General features: G+C 40.9%; 3 protein-coding genes across 6 annotated transcripts; 2 read left to right on the top strand and 1 right to left on the bottom strand.

Annotated features, from left to right (window-relative positions):
• Positions 1–198: 198 nt before the first annotated feature.
• On the top strand, positions 199–5,563 carry golga7ba (golgin A7 family, member Ba). Its single transcript, XM_008406976.2, has 5 exons — positions 199–957; positions 1,851–1,976; positions 3,121–3,273; positions 3,378–3,479; positions 4,108–5,563. The coding sequence occupies exons 1-5, from the start codon at positions 946–948 to the stop codon at positions 4,189–4,191; spliced, it is 477 nt and encodes a 158-aa protein (XP_008405198.1). The 5' UTR covers positions 199–945; the 3' UTR covers positions 4,192–5,563.
• Positions 5,564–6,408: 845 nt separating this feature from the next.
• On the bottom strand, positions 6,409–12,086 carry crtac1a (cartilage acidic protein 1a). Of its 3 annotated transcripts, none has more exons than XM_008419104.2 (14): positions 11,964–12,086; positions 11,240–11,445; positions 10,932–11,128; positions 10,712–10,848; positions 10,469–10,625; positions 10,238–10,372; positions 9,932–10,068; positions 9,691–9,827; positions 9,483–9,565; positions 9,264–9,364; positions 9,013–9,181; positions 8,412–8,557; positions 8,180–8,219; positions 6,409–7,372 (listed from the first exon to the last, which is right to left on the bottom strand). In XM_008419104.2, exons 2-14 carry the CDS (start codon positions 11,434–11,436, stop codon positions 7,254–7,256), a joined length of 1,755 nt encoding a protein of 584 aa, XP_008417326.1. In that variant the 5' UTR covers positions 11,437–11,445; positions 11,964–12,086; the 3' UTR covers positions 6,409–7,253. The 3 variants fall into 3 exon arrangements, with proteins under 3 accessions (XP_008417326.1, XP_017162380.1, XP_008425183.1); XM_017306891.1 differs by lacking the exon at positions 6,409–7,372 and adding an exon at positions 7,863–8,083 and having other exon boundaries at positions 11,964–12,085; XM_008426961.2 differs by lacking the exon at positions 6,409–7,372 and adding an exon at positions 7,863–8,080 and having other exon boundaries at positions 11,964–12,085.
• Positions 12,087–13,241: 1,155 nt separating this feature from the next.
• On the top strand, positions 13,242–18,551 carry r3hcc1l (R3H domain and coiled-coil containing 1-like). Of its 2 annotated transcripts, none has more exons than XM_008396110.2 (7): positions 13,242–13,395; positions 13,588–14,059; positions 15,095–15,282; positions 15,896–15,966; positions 16,320–16,415; positions 16,920–17,060; positions 17,832–18,551. In XM_008396110.2, exons 2-7 carry the CDS (start codon positions 13,604–13,606, stop codon positions 17,882–17,884), a joined length of 1,005 nt encoding a protein of 334 aa, XP_008394332.1. In that variant the 5' UTR covers positions 13,242–13,395; positions 13,588–13,603; the 3' UTR covers positions 17,885–18,551. The 2 variants fall into 2 exon arrangements, with proteins under 2 accessions (XP_008394332.1, XP_008401974.1); XM_008403752.2 differs by lacking the exon at positions 13,242–13,395 and adding an exon at positions 13,407–13,470.
• The last annotated feature ends 1,286 nt before the right edge of the window (positions 18,552–19,837 follow it).

The following is a 19,837-nucleotide window of genomic DNA, read 5'->3' as shown; positions in this document are numbered from 1 at the left end:
TATCTCCCCAAGGAAAAAAGAAGAAAGCAACAATATGTGTTTTCTAAAAATAATCACAAATACTTAACTTGGATACGTAATTTTAATCTGATTATTGGATTGTAAATAGTAACACGTTAGATTACKCGTTACAAGGGGTCAGATTAGAGTAACAGTTGATGACACCATTGTTTGACATTTTTGCTCAAGCTATTTAYGGATYTTTCAAGKYTCCGATATGTGTCCCCCCCAATGATAAACTTGTTCCTACGCCCTTGAACCTCACGTTTCATTAATTTGTAAACTAGACTTTAGACATGAATTTGTAGACTAAAAGCTCTCGGGGCATGGTGCAATCTCCTTTCTGTGCTGTTTAGAAAACCGGTGGGATCTTCTTATCTGCATCCATCAGGATGGTTCAGATTAAAATGTTCTTGTGAGAGCAGTGTTTCCCAATTATAGTCCCTGGGGATCACTGCCCTAGGTGTTTTCCTTGCACCATACACAAGTTGATGATTTCAAGGCTTTTGCAATACTTGATAGCATGCAGAGGATGTAATCGTTTGAGTTGAGTGTTCTGGAAAAGATGCATCTAAAATATGCATCTTTTTAAAACTGTCTTCCACATTTCACCCCTACCAATGAACATGATTCAGAATCGGAATTGACCAGGAACATCAAAATCAGAGCACCACCAGAACATTTTATACATAGCTATGAACGTTTTTTTTTTTTTTTTTTTAAAAAGCCACCAAACTGACCAAAATAATTTGGAAATTCCTATTTTGAAATGATAAAAATAGCAGAAATCCTGTGCGAAGCTGTTCTATAACCAGCCACACCCTTTTCAACTGTTTCAACGCTGACTCCGCCCCCCACGTTAAGCCCCGCCCACCGATCCTCCGCGTCCCACTAAAGCGATTTCAGCTCCTGAAGGGATTCTTCCCCACGTTCACGGATGGCAACATGGCGACAGAGGTAAGACGAGCAAAGCTATGTTTCCTTTTCCTCTCCGCTCAGAAACGAGACTGTATTTTGTCACTTATCTATAAAAATAAATACAAACAGACCCCCTCAATCCGCTGATCCGGTTAACGCGGTCAGTGAGGGCATCGGGTCTGCACACGGTCAAACTGATTTAACCGCACTTCCGGACAGAATAGAGCTACATAGTCTTCGTTTTTAGTCAAAACGACAGGAATTGTGTACGTGGTGAGGGCTAGAGCTTCGTCTGCGTGACGTGGGTCGGTACATTTATGAGAAACTTACGGTGTGAACCCGGTCGCCAACCCCCGCGATGTTAAGCTGTTTCGGTGAAAGCAGCTCTGTTTTCCTCCACTACTGTTGTTCCCTTTTAATCCGGTGACAGGCCACTGTCTGCCTGCTCTGCTCTGAAACACGCAGGGAAAGCGTTCAGCACCACGGACAGAAGCCACGCCACGCAGACCTCCAGCTGCCACTGGTTGGGAGGCCGGTTGTAATGTCTATCTAAGGCCCCCTTTTTTTTTGTTGTTGGTGTGTCTGCCTCATCTTGTTTCGATCTGTTTGTGAGATGTAGTGAAATGTTGCACCTCATCCCAGCCCGTAGAGGAAGATGGGAGACAATAACCCAGCCGTGGGTGTGTGGAGAAAGAGAGTACGTGGCTCTCCTCCAACAGCTCACCGGGCAGGAATGACTCCAGTCACAGACTGATCGATCATCACATCCTGTTTGCTCCTACCCTCTCGTCCAACGTCGGCTTCTGTTTGCACACACAGAGGAGCGAACAGAAGCTTGACGAGCTGCGCAGAGGGACAGATCTCTCTCTCTCTCTCCAGGCGCTCGCTAAGGACATGCGCCTCTTCACTGTCTTATTTTCTGTCCAACTCAGTTCCATAACCTGCAGGAGTTGAGGCACAGCGCATCTCTCGCCAACAAGGTGTTCATCCAGAGGGACTACAGCGAAGGGACCACATGCAAGTTTCAGACCAAGTTCCCGTCTGAGCTGGAGAGCAGGGTAAGGAGAGGATTTTCTGCTGCCTGGGTTCACTGGGATCCAGGAACATGTGAAGAGACACTAATTGTGGACATTCCTGGTAAAAAAAAAAAATTACGAAAAGTCCACAAATTATTATTATTATTTTGAGAAAATCTACTTTTAATTTGAGTATATTTATGCAGATGAAGAAAAAGTCATGTTAAGAAATGTTATATTAGCTATGTTTCCCGTCCAGATTCTGCAGTTATTCATTTTCATTGATCAATATAGTTTTTTTTATTTAAAATTTGACGTTTTGCAGTTAATTTCATGTATTACAACAAGGTTAACGGGGCTTTTGGAAGAAAAAAGGCCTAAAGCATCACAGTAAGTCTGTACCTAAAATTATTCAATCCCCATTTCAAATGAGAGTTACTGGCAAAATTCAAACTAGTTCTCACACTTGCAATAATCAACTTACACAAGAATGGTTTAAATGTTTTTTTCCTTCTTGTTCTTCAAGCTTCTTCAACCACTTGAAGAGACTTCTGTGATAAAGCACACATTTACACACATGATGCAACATCTTCATTAAGGGCATCCAGAGTGCTGAAGATAAAACATTTTTTCTAAAACCTGGGCTGTAACATTGTGTTGCTTGTTAGAAATAAGTCTAGAGAATTGCCCAAAGAGTTTAGAGACAGTTGCACTGCAGAAGCAACGGAATGGGAYACAAAGAGGCAGCAAAGGTTAAGAAATGTCCCTAGAATTAAACCTGGAATCACAGTTTAGGGGTTTAAAGTTAAAGGAACAGTGGAACAGTCTGTCCAGAAAGACGAAGCTATCAACGGATGCGAGAACACAGGAGGTGAAAAACTTTCTAGTGWCTGAAAAATGACAGCGGGCACTGAAGTTTCAGTTTGACACACCAGTTCAGTGCTTCCTTTCTTACACAGTGACTGATCCGACACGTATTTACCCAAAATCTCCACTCAAGGGATGCTTTAGGAAATAATGCAGAATTGCCTAGTACTGGGATGTGGATATAMGTTGTAATGCACTGATACTAGATGTAGATGTATGATGTGTGCTGCTCATAGTCTGATGACATATGAGCAGTGAGGGTGCAAATGGCTGCATATCTCTCACACATTTTCCAATGTKTCTTACAACGTGTCTGCAGGTTGAACTGACTCTGTTTGAGGAGACTGTGAAGACGCTGAACAACTTCTATGCAGAAGCAGAAAAGATCGGAGGCCAGTCTTACCTGGAGGGCTGTCTGGCATGTGCCACGGCTTATCTCATCTTCCTCTGCATGGAGACTCGCTACGAGAAGGTCAGATTAACCCATTTTTAGGTCGATGTATTCTGGAGGTTTAGAATAATCAGACATAAACGCCAAACGGGTCCTTACCTTTTCTCGTACAATCTGTTTCTCAGGTGTTGAAGAAGATAGCAAAGTACATTCAAGAGCAGAACGAGAAGATCTACGCTCCCAGAGGTCTGCTCATYACTGATCCCATCGAAAGGGGAATGCGTGTTGTATCCTTGCTTGCAAGTATGCATGGATTTCCAGTTAGTATAGAGTGGGCACTCATGAGTAAGAAAACCACAGTTGGTTTGGTTGTATGAAGTACACTATTCAGCATTTAAAGTCAACTGAACTGCTTGTTCTTGCTATTAAGGTTATYGTTAAGGTTGCCCTRTAAAGATGCGATTTGTTTCTTTTTTCTTCTGCATTTCTGCATGTAGGTGATAGAAATGTTCGTTTAGTTTGTCAGAAGTACGTTGGAGATTCTCAAAACCCTTGAGAATCTACTGTCAGCATGGAAGTAAAAACCTTAGGTTGAAATACTGTGTTTTGGTMATTTATTTATAGCAAAAGTAATGTGCCAAGCACTGAACCTTGTGGAACTCCCTTATGTAGGGAGTTCCCTACATAATGAACTCCCTACAAGAACAAACAGTCCAAGAATTGTTTGTTTACAAAATTATGTAAGATGTCCAATTAACATCCGGTGAGAAGTTGTATGAAAGTCTTTGAAGAAACTTAAATGTATAAAAACAGAGGAATGTGTCCACAAGAGCTTTTGTTGTAYCCCTGATGAACRTCCTAGCAACAAATCTCAAGCTACGTCACATTTTTTCRGTCCCTAACTACGTCCTCCAGATTGAGATATCCATCTACGAAGACCGAGGTTCCAGCGGCTCCAGCTCCAGCAGCAGTTCGGTGTCTGGCAGCACCGCTCGATGACTGGGCGCAGAGCTGTCCCTGCAGGAAAACTTAGGACAATAACAGCACTCACGTTCCAACAGCCTTCATTCACATCCCGTTCTTTTACATTCATACTGAGCACTTGCCAGCCTCCATGAAAATGTTTGTGACCTTGACCTGTCATCACACAGTCATTCCACAGTAGTCAAAACAYGCACTTTAGCCATCTCAAAGATGCAAACACGTACCGATGCACCTCAGACAGGMCTCACCTCTCAATGTAACAGTAAGAAATCAAGATAAAGTAAGTCTCCCGACAAGGTACATATGTTGTTTTTTTTGCAGCACTTGACATGACACCAATGCAGTTYGCTGGCTAAAGAAAACCAAATTTATTCTTAATTGCTTTTATCTGTTGTAGCATTGGAACCAACTTGGGGAGGGGGGAATCCCTATTGGTTTTCAGAGATGATACTGTACCTTTAACATTAGACGAAATGTGACYACGTTTGCTCAATGGGACCGTTCGTTTACCTTCCTGTTTCTTTAAGAACCATCYTTTATGATCTACGAATGGATCTGTTGTCTACTTATACAGCTACAATTCCTCCGTCTTTTCTTTCTGCCCTCAAAACAAAACAAAAAGAAAGAAAGAGGTRCCAAGCCAAGTAAAACCATACGCTTCACTAAACCTTTATACCTCAACTAACATCCAGAAGGTACACAACAAAGCCCAGATCCCTCACCGATTAGATGGCTTTTCTGAACTCATTCAAATCAACTCTTCACACGAGGAAAGGTTTTTTTTTAACGTCAGGTTTTCTGTTATTCAACCTGAAGACGGCTGTATTCAGTGTGACGCCACGCTAAAGTTCACTTGCCAAAAGCTCAGTTGACCAGGGTCGAGCATTTCTTCCTGTTTTACCTCTGATGTTTTCCACACTGCCTGAAAGCAGATGAATGTCAACCCACTCTAGTATATAATGTAGCATATCTTCTGTACTTTTCACTCTTACGCCTGCATTTCCTTCACTGGACATGGAGACGCCTGCAAAAATATGAGAACTACCCTGTTCTGTTTTAGCGAGAGAGGCAGACTCTTCCTAGGTTTAGATTATGCAAGGGCTCACTATGTGAGTTATGTCTGGATGTAAGGAGAGAACGAACGAAGAAACGTCTTCCTAAATCTTACTTTGTCATTTTAAAAATACGCCTGCCCTTCCTTGACTCAAACTTCCAAAGAACCGTAACTGCCAAAAAAAAAAAAGAAAAGAAAAAAAGAGGCTCATAAAGGTGAATGTCGCTTTTATTTTCATGATGTTTTCAGAAAGTACACGTTTTCATACTGCTTGTTTACTACATGTGGCATAAAGGTCAAACCAAAAGGTGTCAAATAAACTGTTTCATCACAGCTTTTGTTGTTGATCTTGTTATTTGTYTGCATTTTAATTGATTTTAATTTGTCAAATCATAATTAAACKGATGAGAAGTCAGTGAATCCAAGCAGCTTCTTGATAAGTTTTATATGATGTAATATCATCAAGACTAAAATAACAACAGGATGCTTAATATTAGTTTTGCTGGGCTCTCATTTGAATAGCATTGTTTTTGCTCTTTCAAAGCCGYGTGATTTAAAGACATTACCCAGAGCTGTCTAAAAGTAAAAAGAGTTCACTGCGAGTAAAAATACAAGTAATTAAGTTTGAATGCCCTCGAGATTTTGTCCTATTTGTAGATTTGAGTTTGTCTTCTCATTTTCTTCAAAAATACTTCAAAATACTTCAAAAAGACTTAAAAGTCTTTTACTTTTAAGTAAAAGTCACTGGGTGTTTAAATTCCCTTTTTCATATTCAATTAAAATAAAAGCAGAAAGTATAATCGGTAAAAGATGAATACATGAAGTAATAGCCAATATCTTCCATATTTAAAACACCAACTTGCCCTTCATTATCTTGAAAAATAGCATTTTTGCAAGTTAAATATTAGAATTTAGCATGGTATAAAAAAAAATCATAGTGTTATAGATTCAATGTCGAAAAAAGTCTGAATTAAATGTTAGTTAATAAGGCAAACAAAGCCAATCTTATTTAACTAAGGGAATGGGAAAGAGATGTGAAGGGTGCTGCAGCGGCCTCTTGTGGATCTAACTGAACGTGSATATTTAAAATATTAATCAGCATATCAAATCAAATATTAATGGCCAAGATCATGTTGTTGCTGTTACTAATCTGCTGTAAGGTCAGAAAATCACTCTTGTGTTATTCAATCAACCTTTATTCCAGACACAAGAAAGGTCCTTAGTAAAAATGGAGAAAAAACAAAGATAAATAAAAGGTTCTAAAAAAACCCCCAAACAAACAGCACATGATGTTGTTCGAGTCACAAATTGACGACAATGCCAGTGATTCCACAATCTTGAGGTAAATCTCATAATCTTATTATTCACCAGCCAGAAAAAATAAGTTTCCAATTCAAAGTAAATCTGAGCACAACAACATRGTCTCTTCTGTWGCATGTTTTTACTAAAACAGCTCACCCAGCAGTGTTTTCCCCTCATCATCTTTGACTCTGTCCATCAGTATGTGCAAAAAAAACTTAATCTACTTTAGCCTTACAGGCACATTTTATGATGATTACAGGCACATTTTATAAGACCCATTATTAACCAATACTGTTATTTTTTCCTCTTTATCTAATCTGTCTTGCGTTAATCAGGTGAAAAAACACTTTCATAATGAGTAGATCATCAACAAATGTAAAGAAGTGAAAGTATTAGTTATTATTAGTTAGCAATATTGAGCCTTTAATCTGTTTGATCTGATTTACTCTCAATACATGCTTTGATGCTTTAAACTGTGACAAACTGTTGATACGAAGTTCGCTGTGTGTGTTTATTATGTCTCCCACCACTCGTTACACGCCACCAAAGCCTTCAGGAAAGAACAGGTCACAGTTTCCGCATGCAGTCATTTCAGCTGAAACAAAACGGTAACACCCGGGCAGCAGGATGTCAAAGACTGCGAGCCTTTTTCAGTCGCTCTTTGGACTCTGGCTTGTGGAGCTTGATGAAAACTATGTTGTCAGATCTCTGTAGACAACTCTCACCTCAGATCTGCCAGCGCAAACAGCACCGTGACACACAAGAGTGAAAATGTGTCACAACGGGCCGCTTCAGAGGAGGCCACTGAAGAGCGGAGGCCATAGTGAAAAGATGCCAACGCTGCGTGGATGGAGAGAGACAGCAGAGGAGAACAACAAAAACAATGAAAGGGTGACACACCAATATATGGAGACAAAAGTCTAAAAAGTGGACTAAAGGAACTTAATTTTCTAAGCAAAACATCAACCACATTCACACTGGCCTTGTTTTGTTCTCTTACAACTAAAAAGCTAACATGCTAAATGTTTAAGCTTTTGTTTTCAGCTGCTACCAAAGTACACTGAACGATAAAGGTATTTAAAACCCTGCCGCACTTTCCAGGTTTGTTTTAAATTAAAAATTTTGAAAAATATTTTCTATTTTGCTCTTACTTAACTATTAAGTTATCTGTTGTGTTGATCTACTTCAAAGTTTGAGGTTGTAATCAGACAAAGTGGGAAGGTTTAAGGGATGTAAAGAGCTTTTCAAGGCTTTGCAAGAGAAGAAAGCTGAAGCAAAACAAAAAAGACAGACGTGCTGCGATTCCACAAAATGATAATCTGACCCAACATAGTGAAATAAAGCACTTTATTTAACAACTTTTTTGAAGCAGTAAAAATAAAAAGTTAGTGAAAATGAGGGAAATTAAAACAAAACTACTCATAGAGTAAGAAAACAAGATGGCCCTTTTAAAAGCACAGATCCACAGGGAAAGTATTCAAAGCCACACTCTCTCTGGTACATCACAGAAACCCTTTAATTGTTTTTCATGAGATTTTCCTCAAATACCTGCTGAAACAAACAAAAAAGTAGAATGTAAAGAAAAAAAAATAAAACAGATTAATTAGCTAAAAATATTTTCAGTATTTTTGTGTTTATTCGACTCACCTTCACAACGTCCATTCCTGACAGTAAAGCCGTTCCCACACTAAAAAAAGAAGAAAACCTTTAAAATCAAGACAAAATGGATTTTTCCCCTCATTCTGTTCCATCAAGGCAGTTTTATGAATGGCAACAAATTAAAGTGGAAGAGACCGAGATGTGTTGGTTAAATTCTTAAATTCACTTACAAGAGAGCTACACATGTTCACAAGTCATGCCGCGCGTCGGTGCCGTGTACCTGCGTGTCGTTGGCAAGCACAGCTGCGTCTCCGTCTCGGGGGTAGGCTACTTCCACCACAGAGTTCCTTTCTCCAGCCTCAAGGGCCCGAGTCATGGTGGTGCCGTCCGGCCAGGAGACCTCCAGGACTTTCGCCTCGTCTGTTCCTGGAAGTTACATGTGTTTAACAAAAAAAAAAAAAAGAAGTTGAGTGTCACTTAACCAGAAATTAAATCACAAAGTTAAAGGAAACAGTTATGCTAGCTGCTTTAGCCTGATCCCAGACTGCAAGGGAAGACTGGTGGATACAGCAGCTCAAAAAAAGCTTTTAGTTCTGCTTCTTGCAGAACATTGATAAGAAACTCAGTGTTTGGTCTTTAATTTCAGCAACAAGGAATATTGATCAATTTTCTCTTTTAATTTCTGGCAAGTTTAAGCAGTTTGGTTGAAACTTGTGTGTACGACAGGAGAGCATCGGTAGAACAGCAGCGCTAACGGTACCGTGCTCAATACACCTACACTAATAAAACCAACATATTTACTTGGATACTGTATTTCGTTTACAGGAATTGCTACAATTGTGTACTCGAGACCTTCCCAGTCAACATCTTCAGCAGTGTACCTAATCCAAAGTGGGCGACAGGCTCCATCTCACACAGGTACCCTGAGCCTCCGTCGATGATGCGTGTGAGAGACCCACTCTGAGCGGTGAAGACGGTAACCTTGGCACCGCGAGCAAACGCCCCAAACTGGGTACGAGGAATGACCCGGAGCCAATTGTTGGACGCACCCTGACGACAAGGATAATCGACTGTCAGCCTGACGGTGAGCCGCTTCAGGCCAGAAAGGAACAAACGTGCAAAAGACACACACCTGTTTGACCTTAAAGACTGAGATTGGCTGCTGGGCGCTCTCCCCATGAGCCAGCAGCAGATCCAGCTGTCCGTCCCCATCCAGGTCCGTCACAGTTCCACCTGTCAAACACACAGACTCCTTCTTTTTACTGTATTGGCATAATCTGGCATGTAGCTGCAGTTTATCTCGTGTATCGCTCAGAAACAGACGTCAAAGCTGAAATCCAAGACAACCGACCTGTTCCTCGCCCCTGCGGCTCCTCAGCATCTCCTACTTTAAGCTCATCGATCGAAGGGTCTGCATCAACTCTTCTTGACACCCTGCAGATAATCACAAACTGCTAAAAACAACCGATTTAAAAAAAAACCAAAACATCTCAGTTTACCTCTGAATTGCTAAATAAGTATGATTATGCGTTGTATTTGTGAAAATCTTGAAATGTAACCTGAACAGTCTGTTTGGTGCGTATCCTCTGTAGGCAATGTTGTTAAAGAACACCTCCAGCTCCTTGTCATTATCAAAGTCTGCAGCGATGACGGTGCGGATAGGGGACGGAGAAGCAAAATCTCCACTGGCAACGTCCTGTCCTCAAAAAATATAAAAAGTCTTAACTTTGTATGAGCCAAGATCTTAAAGATTTTTCCAAATGTTGTCCCTGTTTTTTTTGTTGCTTTTTTTCCACTTACGCGGAACTTGAAGTCGCTGGTCTGAAGGTAGAGTCTGTGTGGGCCATTCCAGTTGCCGTAGACAATGTCCGTCTTTCCGTCACCGTTGAAGTCAGCCAGAGCTACTCCCCTGCCGTGCTGGCCCCCGTCCTGCACACCTTTACTCAGGGAAACAGCAAAATTGAAGAATATTGGCCCTTTTTTGTATATAGGGGAAAAGGCTGAAGTGTAAAAACAAAAGCTGAAAAGTATAAAATGCAGAAAATATTGTTTTATACCCATCAGGTTAAATTTCATTTTCTTCTTTTTCAAGTTTTTTTTTCTTACCCGCCTGCTGGGCCATGTCCACAAAAGTCCCATCTCCGTTGTTCTTGAACAGGAAGTTGGCGCCGTTTTCGTTGTCGCAGAACACGTCAGACCTCATCTGGTTGAGGATTGGTCCAACAACCACACCGCGACCACCTGAAGAGTGCGGAGACCACCGTGAAGCTTTTAGCTCTGGTTATGATCATTTTATAAGAAGTGGCATGCTACCGGCTTTGCAGTTTCCTCCCTGACCTGTTAACTTGTTGACTCCAGCCTGAGCAGCGACGTCAGAGAGGGCAATGACTCCGTTGGACAGGTCACTGGCGCTCTCATCCATTTCCAAGAGGGCGTGTGGTCCGACCCCTCCTTGGGCGTAGTTCGCCACGTAGATGGAGTACCGACCTGTTCCCTGGAACACCCCATCAAGTTGAGTGGAACATTTTTTTTAAAAATAGAAAACAGATGAAAACCACAGAGAATCCCTGAGCAAAATACCTTTCTGTCGACACAAGCAACTGAACGTCCAGCCATTTGATTGGCGACGCCCCGGCGGACATTGAGTTCGTCGCTGAGCAGATCTTCATAGCGACCGTTGCGAAACTTGAAGAGCTTGTCTGAATATGTAGCCCGTCCTGCACAGACAGTCACTGAGTAAATATATTCGCAGAAAATTTGCATTTGCTGAGTTTGGTTGTGTTCGGGAAGTCACGTTTACCAGAGTAGGCGTTGTTGGTGTTGAGGAAATAGATCTCTTCACGTCCATCTCCGTCCACATCGCAGGCCGTCACTCCAATAGCATTTCCTGCCCTGTCCCTGAGTGCATAGTATGGGGAGTCTCTGTTGTCGAGGGCGATGTTTACCAGCTTGTTTTGGGTGCGGTCGTACTTCAGCACCAGATTCGGACCGTCGTATCTGAGAGAGAGAAGGAGAGGGAGAGAGAGAGAGAGAATGTATCAGGTGTTTGTTGTGCTCAAGTGTCATTCTCCCATCACCACACCTATCTCTACAAATATCACCACGTACCCGGCAACCACCACTTCTAGGTCTCCGTCACCGTCCACATCCGTCACAGCCATGCCGTAGTTGAGCTGTGTGGGGTTGTGCACGCTGTCAGGCGGCAGCATGGTCTCTGTTACGGCCTGGAACATAGGCTCAGAGTTCTGGCCATCGGACCGATGCCACACCGTGAGCAGGAGGAGCAGCACTCCTGAACCCAACATCACTAAAACCTGTCAGAAAGAAGGAAGCTCAGTTTAAAATTAGTGATTCTATTCCTTTGCTATTGGGATAAAGTAAACCAGTTATAATAGATTAGATTTGATTAATTGTCAAACAGCATTTTTAGCAGTATGAGATAAACAGAATTAATAGAACGCCAATGATGATGTGCTGTGATTTTATGCAATAAATTCAAGCAAAAAAGTACAAATTATGAAGAAAGAAGAAAAGCATCCATGAAATTGACAGACATAAGTTTACACATCTTTCTACAGCTTTGCATTCGTGATTTCTTTTAGTTGTTACATCATCTATTCAATTTTATTATTGAGTGAATGGAATAAAAAAAAGAAATTTAATTATTAAATAATTTAGTCATAATAAAGCTGTGCATTTCTGTTCAAGCCCCTTTTACTCCAACTTCCACACCCCTTTATAAAATGCCTTTAAAAGTCAGCTAAATAACAAATAGTGTGGATACTTTTGTAATGCGGTCGCAAACAAAGCAAATATTCTGCTACTCTCTTACCGCGTCAGTGAATAGAGATGCACAAATGTACTCCCCCTGCAGTGAGCTGTATGTTCACAACTCTGTGTTTCATCAAATGTGTTCAGCGCTATGCACCTTACACAACTGCAACATTTAACATTTATGAAACATCTTGTGTAACGTTTGCAAATCTGACCAATCATAGAGCACGTTTCTGAAGAGTAAATTATGTTTGTCCAATGGGTGTCCCGTATTTTTGTGGGCGCGACGTTTTGACCCCGGGTACGTTCCTTAACAGTCAGCCGGGAGACGATTCATTTGAAAGCGAGCGAGTCGATGGGTTTAATATGCGCTCACTGGCCACTTTTATAGGTACAGCTGTTCTATTGCTTGCTAGCAGAAACAGCGAATCCACCAATCACATACGCTGAGGGATGTAGATGTGACGCAGATGACTTGCTTAAGTTCAAAATGATAGAATAGGAAAGAAGGGGTATTGAAATGATGTAGTTTTTGTGTTTGAACCAGAGACACTGCTAAAGATCGTGTCAGAAACTGCTGATTCACTGTGGTTTTTATACACAAACCTCTCAGTGTGGACAACATGTCTTGTAGATTCAGTCAGATGTCATAAAATCCATCCTTGTTTTACTACAGTGTACCCTTCTTCTGATGGTTAGTGCAGAATAATTCTTCATGAACCCAAATCATGTCAAACTGGTTTGATGAACATGACGGTGAGTTCAGTGTCTTGCAGTGAAAAACACTGCAGGATGTAATAATCTAACACTTTATACTAGATTAAAATATAACCACACAGCACTGTTGAACACCTTTATGTATACCACTACTACCATTTGGTTCAATCTGAGTTTAACTCATTTACCATGAAAAACGTGATGAAAAATGAAACCTATATGGACAAGGATTAGGTTCTGGCTATTATCGAGTCTGTATTAAATATTATGCAAGTTCACTAGTATTAATTTTAAAAAACATTTTTTGTCTTGGCCAGCAAATAAAACCAATCAAGCAAACAAAACCGTATGAATATTTGATAATATGAGCGTTGTGGCTGAAAAAAACAAAACAAAAAAAAACCTCCAGTAAATGTGCATCCGGGTTGTTTACCTACATGGGCTAATGCGGAGTTTGGGATTATGTGCTAACCAACACCACCGCTCCATCTTGCCACACCTTTTCCTCAGCGGGCATAAAAATGGTGCGCACCCAATCACATTTATTTGACTTGCAATTTATATAAAGATAAATGTTTGTCTTTTGTCAAAATAGCAGAAACATCGACCTATTAAGATAGTCCATGTATTTCTGACTTTCTATCTGGATATGCATCAACGCTGCTACGTCTTATGGGAGACGTAGAGAACTACGTCTCCCATAATGCTTTGCTGTTGACGGCGTTTTCGTCATAGAACGCGACAAATTCTGTTGCTAAACAAACCAAACACGGGTAAGCTAAAGCGAAAATGTGTCTCAGGTTTGAATGAAAGAAGTATATTTTAGCGAAATTAGCTAAATATATCGAGTAAGGTTACCTTTTAAATGATGTAAACTCGAATACACTGATTTTAAGATTGCGAAAATAGTTCTCATTTATTACGTAGCTGTGAATGTAATTATCTCTGCTTACTGCAATTTTCAGATACTTGAATTTAAACATGGAGGCGGAAAAGCCAAAAGAAGAGGAGCAAAAGGAAGCCTGCGCTCCAAACCAGCAAACATCGACAGATGCCTGTCAGTCAAAGAGGCCCAACCAGGCKCTGTACGTCCCCAAACAGCGACGCCAGGCCGCTAAAGACAAAACTCCCACTCAGGGAGAGGACAAACCAAGACCCAAACCTCGATATACAGACAAGGCTCGAAAGAACGCCAAAAACAGGAAGGACAAGGCCAACACCGCAGCAGCTGCAGCAGCTGCAGGAGGCGCARACGCTCAGAGCTGCGATGTGCAGGAGGAGAGGCTACAGGACGAGCAGGTGATGGCTAATGGGCAGGCAGAGGCTGAAGCTTCCTCACAGCAGGAACCAGCATCCCCTCAAGATGAGAACGAGGACAGCTGGGAAACTTTGTTCAATGATGAAGGAGACTGTTTAGATCCACATCTACTGGAAGAGGTGAGAGCTGTTTGTGGGCTTTAGCACCTCCGACTCTTAATCAGCATTCATGCTCTCCAACATATTGTGCATACTGTTKTTGGTGGGAACCTCAAATACATAAGAACCCCCGCTAATGTTTGGTTACTTGGAGCAGAGTTTCCCAGCCCTGGTCCTGAACTCACACTGCCCTGCATGTTTTAGGCGTTTCCTTGCTTCAGCCCAGCTGATTCAATTGATGGCTGATTAACAGGCGTTTGCTGAACTGTAAACAGGCGTTGGCATGTTGKCAAGAAATCCTACCGACATGTCGCTAAAACCATCAATTATTGTCTAAAAAAACCCAAAACATGCACTCACCTGATACAGTCAGATGAATCRGGTGTATTGAAGCAGGAAAACATGCAGGGATGTGAGCCTTGASGACCAGAGTTGGGAAACCTACCAACATGACTACATGATCAACAAGATTTTTTTTTACATGCTTTTGGCCGCCTGATATTTMATCTCTGTTCTAGTCAGAAATGGAGGAGCTCATTTAAATTGCTTTATTTTTCTAGAACAAAGCGGCTTTTTAAGGCTGGTCTGTAAAATCTTGATAGAGTTGAGATCAGGGCTTTAAGAAACCCGACTCGTCAATTCCCAATCCAGTTTTGCTGTGTTTGKGATTGGTGTCCTGTTGGAACACCAAAGCGTGCTCAGGCTTTTAGCCATGTAACCTAAATTGTTACCTTTAGRAGAGGGGAAGCTGTTTGTTCAGGACCTAATAAAGCTCACACTCATCCTAAAGTGGAAGCTACTTAAACATAGACTGAGCTTTCAATAGTGCTGCACCAACTGTCTAGCRTAGTGGTGGATTCATCATGCTGAGGATCATTTTAGCTACTAGAGGTACTGCTGCTTTCCACAATAAGGAGGGAAGTAATGAAGAAAAACCTAAACTGTTTCTAAACTCAACTTCACCTCAATCAGCTCAGAGATTGTTCAAACGTTGACACAGTTGGAGAGGCACATTTGTGTCTCCTTTCATTCATCTCTTGTCTCTCGCCACTCAAGCTGGCTCTGAGCGAGGGCAGAAAGAAGAAGTCGAAACAGGAACCTAGATTTGACTACTACAACATGGACATGGACGACGAAGACGAGATTGACCTCACGGAGGACGAACTGTCCCACATTGTGGAAATCTACGACTTCCCCTCGGAGTTTAAGACGGAAGACCTCCTCAGGTTATTTCAGTGCTACCAGTACGTATGCATCCATCTCATTTGTCTACCTTTTATGGGAAAAAAAAATCTGTAAATATTTTGATTATTACTCTGTTTAAATCAAATTCTGTTGAGTTTCTCTAAAATCAAACGCAGCTGTGCTTCAGTTGCCTCCTTCTTGCTCACTGGATGAGTAACGTTCCTGAATCTTGAGTCCAGTCTATTTTCAGCCAGCTGCCATGACGTAAAGTTATGGGTTTTATTGCATGGTAATTTATGGACGCTCATTCTAATAGCCTTTACTTTTTCATTTACTTTAGTGTTTATGCATCTGAAGTAACATTAGATAGTTTGAGCAGAAGAAAAACTTTTAAAGGATCAAATTCACGGGTTGGCCAATTAAACTGCACCAAATCTTTATTATTATTATTGCTATTTTTGGCAGTGACACAATCACACGCATTCTTTAAGTACGAACCGTTCCCAACACAACTAACTTGATCTAGTTTTGATTTAAAATGTCTCCAGATTTTGCTCATGTTCAAATTGGAGAGTTTAAATCAGCTGAGCGAGAACCATCTTTGATTGAGGGTTGTCAGGTTTAATTAAACGATCGGTGCCGGATTCATGTGACTGCTGGCTGCGTTTTCAGACAGAGAGGATTCGACATCAAGTGGATTGATGACTCGCATGCCCTGGGTCTCTTCTCCAGCCCCATAGCAGGTGAGTGAAGCTTTGCCTCGCTCTCAGCACCGTCACTGGTCCTTCCCTCTCCACCACGTTTTGTACGTCTGTAGCCCCGGTATTTTGGGTATAAAAATAAAAAGTAACCTTCTGTCATCTACTCATCGTCTACTTTAAGGAAATATATTAACATGGGTMCGAGCTCGTAGCTTGTAAACGCATGGCTACGAAATGGTTTGTTTCTGGAGAAAGTTGGGAGGAAACGGGTCATGAGTGTTTATGAACATTAACACAGAGCCGACACATAATACATCATAAAGTGTATCAATATCGTAATATAAATGGAGCACAAGGTCTGCTGTTCTATTATTTTGTTTCTTTTCACTTTTCAGCCCGGGAAGCTCTCAGAACCAAACACCCACTGATGAAGTTAAGGCCCCTTTCCAAGTCCTCCAACGCCACCAAGGCTAAAGCCCGCAGCTGCTCGGGTACAACTGCATGTTGATGTGTTTTTACTTTGCATTAATGTCTCTGGAGTATTTTTGATCTTCTGCCAAGAGCCACAAACAGACCCCAGAAATTTCAGGTTTTGCTTTGTTTTATTGTAATACWGCAGAATCTCCCAGCTGTCCCTATGTTTGGATATAGGGGAGGCTGGATCATAAATTTCATTCAAGGTGGCATTAAAAAAAGGACTTAAAGTCTTAAATTTGATCTTCTGAAACCTGGAAATACCTTGATTAGTCATTCCCACTAAAAATATTGAATAAAAACAAAAAAAAAAGAAAACACAGCATCTTTGAGGACTCCTGCATAGCTTAGTTTTATCAGTAATTCCAGCTGGTCAAGACCAGATCATTTGATTCTGGGATCTTGGAATTAGCTAAAAATGAAAATCTTTATGCATTTTCTTTTTTTTTTCTACAGTAATATGTTAATATCTATCCAGAGAGAGTAGCTAAAACATTTTGCCTCCCTGTTCTTATTATAAGACTACCTCCTTCCTGCTAAAGAGCGACCTCAGACGAGCGCTGCGCTGGCTCGGAAGCTTGTGATCGGAGCACTTGGTGTGAAAAGCAGCTTGACGAAAGAGCAGCGAGAGGCAGAGAAGAAAAAACTTCAACAGGCAAAAGGTACATTTACACAAACACATGAGGTTTATCTTCCTATTGGGTTGCTTTAGTTTTAAATGGAAGGTTTTTGTTTTATTAGTATCGTAAAAATAGCTATTAAAGCTTCTGACAGAATGTCTGAGTGTCAGACAGAAAGCCCAGCCAAGGCCTGTAATGAGAATTTATTGAAATGTGGCGCAAAACTCCCCCCACCTTCCTTACCTGTACGTGCACTGCACGGTCTCTGCCACAAGTGGGAGCTGTTTGCACGTCGTCACAGACCTGAGCGGAAAGATGCAAACCGATGCCAAGAGAGCTCCATCAGTTGCTGTGCACATCACTGCAGCTCTATAATCAGCATAGCAGCCATTTTCCTTCATGGAGGGAACATAAGTATATAGGCACAGAAAACCACAACTGCAGCCCAACGAGCAGTCAGTCCAGGAAGCAGAGGTCCGGACTGCAGCAAACTAAAAAAAGCTTCTTTGTTCTCAGCATAGGCGCACCACCAGGCTCTTTATTTAAGATCTGTAAATGCACAGTAAATGTGAGTACAAAACAGCATCACGTGTTAAACAGTATGTTCTGGGAAAGTGATGCCACATATAAAAAAATGACTTCCAGCTGGCTCCTCAGTCTTGCCACCCGCTCCTCACATCCCTACTTGTGGTAACGGCAGATATATATTTAGATCATTGATTCACCTTCTGGGAGTTTTTAAAAATTTTTTATATAGATGCTTCCACGTCTTCATGTGTGTAACATGTTTGCGCTTCTTGATTTACCTTTCAGAACAAAAGCGTCTGGCAGCAAAACAGAGAGAAGATGCTTGGGAGGGAAAGTGAATGGACACAACATTTTTTTTATTGTTATCATTATTATTTAGTTGAAAATTACTTGAACTTCAACTCTGGTTTTCTTTCAACCGGCCATGATTGGAGCAAACATCTGGACCCACATTCATCTTTATTAAAGCACTGAGACTCGATGTGAAACTATTTGATCCAAAGCTTTTAAGTTTGGCTTTATAAGCGTTTAATGTTTTAAAAGAGGTTAATTGTTGCTTTGATGAAGACATTGTTGAATTTGATGCTAGCTAAGTGAGTAATGTACACATTTTTACTCTAAATTACTACTGTTCCTCAGTAGTAGCTAACATTTTTAAACTCTTACTAGCCTCAGACCAGCCGCTGCCAACCACAAGCGTTACTTTCAAGACTTTGAGTTAGGACATCATGTGTTTTTGTTGTTGTCCTGTTTGCTAAAGCCCAGCTTACTGTTGAAATTAATTTGTTGATTTTATTTCAAACGATAAACATTGTGTTCAGTTTGTGCAGGTTGTTCAGGTGTAAAGATCAGATTGAGGTTGTAAGAGACCTCATCTTCACTGTTTTATTAGTTTGAATGAATTATTTCTTCTTTTTTTTTTGCTATTTTATTCTGATACAAAAGTGTTTCAGTAGTTTGAGTTGTGGCCTAAACAAGTAAAAATAAAGCACAATCCCAGCTCAAGTTTTTTATTTTTTTAGTCAGGAAATGAATGTGATGCAGAAAAAGTGGAAAGTGGGACAACAGATGACAAGCAGCCTTTTGGGTAAATTCTGGCACATTTACAAAAAATGTTAATTAATGCGCATTGTCCCTATCAAATACATTAAAGGGAGAAAAGTTGCTTTTCAAACTTTTGTCCCACAAGTAAAAATCTTATAAGTGTGGTGTTAAATCAGTTCAACCCTCATGAGTCTATATTTTGAAGAACCTCTTTTTTTTTTTTTTACAATCATAGCTGCAAATGATGGCCGTCTCTACCAGCCTTGCCATTGGGTTAAAATTTTATTTGCACCTGTCTTGTTTTAGGATTTTATTTCTAAAGAATGTTGAACCAAATATGTTTGAGCTACAAAATTAGGAGCAATTGCTACGTTTTGTTGCTCCATTAAAAATAGAAAATCACATTAAGACACATTCAGCTTTGTGGCTATATTATGACAGATTATGAAGAGATCTAATGGGGTGTAGACTATTTTGCAAAGGGCGATATAACAATTTATTCCTGAAAAATTTGGACTAGACTTTTTTTTTTTTTTTTTTAAAGCACCAAGCCTCTAACATGAGATTCAGCCCTCTAATTCAGGCTTAGCTCTCTTCACTGAGCTTCCTTCTGAGTGTGCATACACACATACACACATCTCAAGAACAGGAGCGTATTCTGGCAGATGCAGACAGACACCTCCTCTGCGGTTTCACCCGGCGGACCACAGACCATGTGGCACTGCAGCTTGCTCCCGTCTCCTGCCAGAAATCACGCCATGTTTGACCAGGAAAGGTGCATTTCAGAGCTGTAGATTTGCCCCCCTTTATATTAAACCCAAATTTTATTAACGTGTAGTTGAAAGTTCAGGAAATCGATCTAACATCTTGTCCTGAATGTAAATAAGTGGGGGGGGGGGAATGCTAATCATGTTGCTTTCAGTCAGGTTTTCATTCATAACACAGACTTTGGTCGTCCCCCTGTGAAGCTTCTTATCAGGTCAGCGCAAAACTCGTATGAGAAATTTATTTTGGTTGCGGCCTGAGTGACAGACTTTGTGCCACGTTGCGCTTAGAGAGCTAAATTAAAAGCAGCAACTGAGAAGGCATCATTATATGTTCCTCTAAAAAAAACATTGCTCTAAATGAGCTCACAGGAATTCATGTTGAGGGAATTTTTTGGATAAGACAATCATCTGGGTCAGTATGTTTGAATTAGAAGTTGTTCAAAATGGATGAGATTTCTTGATTCTGTTTGTTTCTATAGA

The sequence above is a fragment of the Poecilia reticulata genome, linkage group LG1 (genome assembly GCF_000633615.1).
Source record: "Poecilia reticulata strain Guanapo linkage group LG1, Guppy_female_1.0+MT, whole genome shotgun sequence".
NCBI lineage: Eukaryota > Metazoa > Chordata > Actinopteri > Cyprinodontiformes > Poeciliidae > Poecilia > Poecilia reticulata.
Note: the sequence above shows the minus strand (reverse complement) of the source record. Positions and strands in the feature narration are given on the sequence as shown.

Bases quoted from the DNA above. Each gene is read 5' to 3' on its own strand.
- crtac1a (XM_008419104.2), bottom strand. From the start codon at position 11,436: ATGTTGGGTTCAGGAGTGCTGCTCCTCCTGCTCACGGTGTGGCATCGG. The intron at 10,626-10,711 runs GTATTTTGCTCA...GGGGTGTTCCAG, and splicing joins TTGCTTGTGTCGACAGAAAG to GGAACAGGTCGGTACTCCAT. The intron at 9,828-9,931 runs GTAAGTGGAAAA...TTTTGAGGACAG, and splicing joins CCAGCGACTTCAAGTTCCGC to GACGTTGCCAGTGGAGATTT.